This window comes from Hetaerina americana, unplaced genomic scaffold (assembly GCF_022747635.1).
Source record: "Hetaerina americana unplaced genomic scaffold, ioHetAmer1.1.p SCAF_4, whole genome shotgun sequence".
Lineage (NCBI taxonomy): Eukaryota > Metazoa > Arthropoda > Insecta > Odonata > Calopterygidae > Hetaerina > Hetaerina americana.
This window is the reverse complement of record NW_027286985.1, coordinates 63,776,039-63,780,442: the sequence shown is the minus strand read 5'-3', so window position 1 is coordinate 63,780,442 and position 4,404 is coordinate 63,776,039. Positions and strand designations below refer to the sequence as shown.

Here is a 4,404-nt window from a genome sequence, read left to right as displayed (position 1 = left end):
AGCTCAGATAGTTAAATGAATCGAGATTTAAGAGTATATCAAACATTTCCGAGAAGAACAAAAATTTTTAATATAATTAGTCATATTCCCGACCAGTTTCGAAATTTTCATTACAATCTACAAATGAAGGTTAAAATTTTTATTTGAATTAGTTGGAAAAATTGAATTAAAAAGCAATAAACGCTCCGTACCGAAAATATATCATGGGGATGATGATGATCATCGTATATTTGATGTCTCTCGCTCTCTATCTCCCTCTTCATCTTTCGACTCGGCGATAAACGGAAATGAATATTCAAATGTTTTCCGAACGCATGAGAGTTCCTGGAGGCGATGAGAGCTATACCCTCTTACCCATCAACATAAGTTTTGCATGGATGAAAAAATTGATGAGTAGTTCGAGGTTGTGTGTGAGGATTGGGAGGAGGTGGACTGTTAGTTCCAACCGTTTACCGCCCATCATCAGTCGCTCGTTCGCTCATCAAACCGTCCTGCACCTTGCCACGACCAAAATCCGAGCTATCACAGCCACCAGCGTGACGATCGCCCCCACTCGGTGTGAGGAAACTCCTCCACTACTGACGGTTCCTCCAGCCGGCGGCCTCCGTGATCCGTCCGACATCGTTGACGCCCCGACCGCCGCCGTCCTCGTGGACTGTTCGTCACAGGCGTTGGGGTCTCCTACGGCGCTCCCTCCCGACCCCAGGAACCCCCCTCCGGCCTGCTGCTGTCTCCCGCCTGTCGCGAGCGGCAGCAAAGAGGGTTGCTGCCCGTGAGGGAGGACGGTGGCCGAGGGCGGGATAGGGAGCGATGAGCCCTTCCTCTTCCTCTTACACCGCTCCTTGTGCTCCCCGATGCACGCGGCGTAGGCCATGGCATGCGGGAGGAACGTCTGGTCGAGGGAGCCCCGGAAGAGGGAGGAGCCCGGTCCCTTCGCGTACACAGGCACATCCTCCCCACCGTGAGTCGCCCATTGCCGCGGTACGGCAGACTGCTGCACGGCGTTCTTAGCCCCCGTGTCAACGCCGCTGAGGTTCTCCCGCCCGAACCCTGGTCCGTTGCCGTAAAGAAGGGTTGTGTACGGCATGCCATCCACGTCGGAGGATTTGGCGTCCACTCCTGTACACAGGGGGATATATTGAATCATAAAAACAGTCAATTGATCCCTTCTTTTCACTAATACGCTAAGAGAGAATGAGAATTCCGTTTTAGACTGCGGTTATAGATTTAAAAAAATTTGAGCCCCGTCATTTCTTACAGAAATAGAAACTACAATAAACGAATTATTCGCGTACAGTGTTCATTAAAATAAGTTCGGAAATATGATGATATTCTTCAATTTTATTTATTTCCTTTCAAGATGTCTTTCTTCAGGAAATTCGTAAATTTTGTTTTGATAAACTAATTTAAGTAAAATCAGCAAGAGAAAATTTGCATACATATAAATACACGTATGTGCATACATACGTAGTTTTAAATACTCCATTTTTAATAGCATTATGATTTGTTTTACGTTTTTGACAGAAAGGTTATTTTCTTCGGTAAAAGTTTCAAACCATAGCTAAACAAATAGAGACAATTCGTATGAAATTACGTATTTAGAGAAGCACACTGTCACTTGGTTATTTATGAGTCCAGGAATACTTTTTCACTCTGACTGCAGCCATATGGTAAAATGGGGAATGAATACAGAAATATCTGTACCAACTAACCGAAAATCGGGTTGCCCCTTCGAGTGGCGATTCCGCCAAGGGTCATCACGTGTGAGTGATCAGCAGTGAAAACGATGAGCGTTCTGTCGGGGTCCAACAGGGGTAAAGCAGCCTCCAGGGCTGCCTCTAGAGCTAGGGTCTCTTCCAGGGCCCTGTAAGCATTATTGTAGTGATGGGCGTGGTCAATTCGTCCACCTGAAATAATGAAGCACAGTTTTAATACGTTATCAGTGTATATAATGCATAAAGAGGATTTTATAAGTGTAATTACAATTTTACTTGCTGACATAAGTAGTGCATATACCGACCAAGGAAAGTGTAAAATAATAGTAATCTTCAGAAAATTGTTCACGTATTATTTTCATCATGTGAATATTGAAAATCAAGAATGGAAAAATGTAATGGAATATTCGGGGTTTAATTGCTGCAATTTTTTAATAATAGGCACTATTGTTCCTATAATTAAGTAAGACTGTAAATGTAACGGCGTTTTGCCTTTGGTGTGAGTATTTTCAGTTGAAATTAACAGGAATTGCAATAGAGCAAACTCAGATATAGCGATTTAATAAGCTTCCTGATCGCAAATGGTTTTTCCCTTTTATATGAAGTTCCATAAATCACTCAAATACTCATATCTTCCCGTAATGCATTCATTCAAAAGTGAGCGTTCTCTAAAATGAAAGTTTTTGATTGGTCCTTAACAATTACGTCCGACGTATGTCGAGGAGTTACTATTGTATGACCTGCATTATTTCCTCTTTTAGTGCACCGTATCTTCAACCTGGGTAATGGGCTTACTCACGTAATCTGACAATAAGACCCTTCTTCTTAGAAATCCTCCCTCTTTCGCCAAGCTATTCCTTTAATGATAAATGCAGTAATTATGTCATATCTTTCATAAACACTACTATCCAAGTGTGTGAACTACTATACCTGTACTAATGTATTTAGTCATGCATCACAATAATGATTAACTTATCCTTTTACTTCTTGAGAACAGTCTCTTTGGTTATCCGACCCCATAAGATAAGCCCCGTAAACTCCAGTATCCATATTGCACCGTCCATATCTCTGCTTTATCAAGGATATAATTATGAAAGAAATGATTTCTCATTGTCTTTTACCATGTGTTTTGAAGGTAATTCTACTAGTTATGGGCCTTCCCACACGGGGTCACACGCCTTTGAAGCCATGTCTCTCTGAGGAGCAAAAGTAACATAGATTATTTCATCTGACTCCCATTCTTTGACATATCTTGATGACCCAACCAGGAGCAAATACCAATTTCCGTACAAGGTTGACTACAGGGGTCATCAAAACACCCAAGGCTTTCCCCCATCAAAGATATACACTTGGATCATATACCGCGTTTATTTCATGCACCAACCCGTTAAAATAATAATATTTTGATTATCATGATGAAGATTATTAAGTTTAAACAACTTCCTTATTAATTTGCATATCTTTACGAAACGGTATTATCAAAATATCGGTTTATTAATATACGTACCAAGTAGACCATAAAAATTCGTAGCATTAATAGTTGAAGTTAATGTCATTTAAGGGAAATGTAACGCTATATTATTCAAAACGACCATATTACGATTTGAAGAAAGTAAATAGAGAAGTATTACTAATTTTTCGTCTCGGATTCAAATTCAGTGGCCAAAAAGGGGATTTTAAGTTGCTTCAAATGATGGATTACATTTTAAATTATAATATTATCATAATATATTATCACTAGATATAGTAACTAAAGCTAGACGAATGTTTTCTATTCAACTGATGCAATTAAATGAAAGAAAATTATGTAACAGAAAATAATATGATTTTGTTTGATAATGACGCAACGAGAGCCGCTCTAGTATACGAGAAAATTTTATGGAGATTTAATTAAATGTAGAAGAGTAAGACCTTTAAGATTGTAAAGGGATAGTAGATGAAAATACAAGTAAATGTGTTATACTACTAAAATTTTCCCTTTACCGGCCTTAAATTAATAACATAGGATGTGCATTATTCCCTTTAATAATTCGGGAATTATTTGCGTTTCTGGACCAAAGCTATTTTTACGAGGCAAAAAGTGATAAAAATATAGGTGTTTCTATAATTTTTAGTCTTCAATGGGACAGATTGACTAAAACGTTGATCTTTGTAGGTACCTTCATAACACGTAAAATGTACACCTTTTAATTTCTCTCACCTTCTACGAAGAGGAAAAATCCTTGCGGGTTCTTGGAGAGTATCTGGATTGCTTTCCTTGTCATCTCCGCCAGAGATGGGTCCCCTTCGTCGCTCTTGTCTCGATCTGCCTCGAAGTCCATGTGTGAGTATGAAAATAGACCTACCAATTGCAACGAAGTAACATAAATAAATCGTATTCAAGAGACGTAAAATCATTATTTAAAAAAATAACGAAATGACAGAGCAGAATAAGACCAAAATATTTGTTGTAATTTTGTATTCAAAGTGTGCGTTTCAACTATTTTTTATTAAGTGCATAGCATTTTCAATTAAATATTTTTAAATGAAACATTTAAATTTTATATTCATAATGTTCTGGTTTCAACATGTGATATTAGTATTTTTTGGATTAATCATATTCACTATCGAGAACAATTGTAATAGAAGCCTTTATTTCCCTATTTTCATCTGTACTAGTTATATTCTTGGGCTGCATTATCTCGAATAA

The 4,404-nt window shown here is 38.6% G+C and overlaps 1 protein-coding gene across 1 annotated transcript; it reads right to left on the bottom strand.

The window, feature by feature from the left end:
• Positions 1 to 481: 481 nt before the first annotated feature.
• Positions 482 to 4,036, bottom strand: LOC139692462 (alkaline phosphatase, tissue-nonspecific isozyme-like). Its single transcript, XM_071590678.1, has 3 exons — positions 3,916 to 4,036; positions 1,713 to 1,907; positions 482 to 1,119 (listed from the first exon to the last, which is right to left on the bottom strand). The coding sequence occupies exons 1-3, from the start codon at positions 4,034 to 4,036 to the stop codon at positions 482 to 484; spliced, it is 954 nt and encodes a 317-aa protein (XP_071446779.1).
• Positions 4,037 to 4,404: the final 368 nt, after the last annotated feature.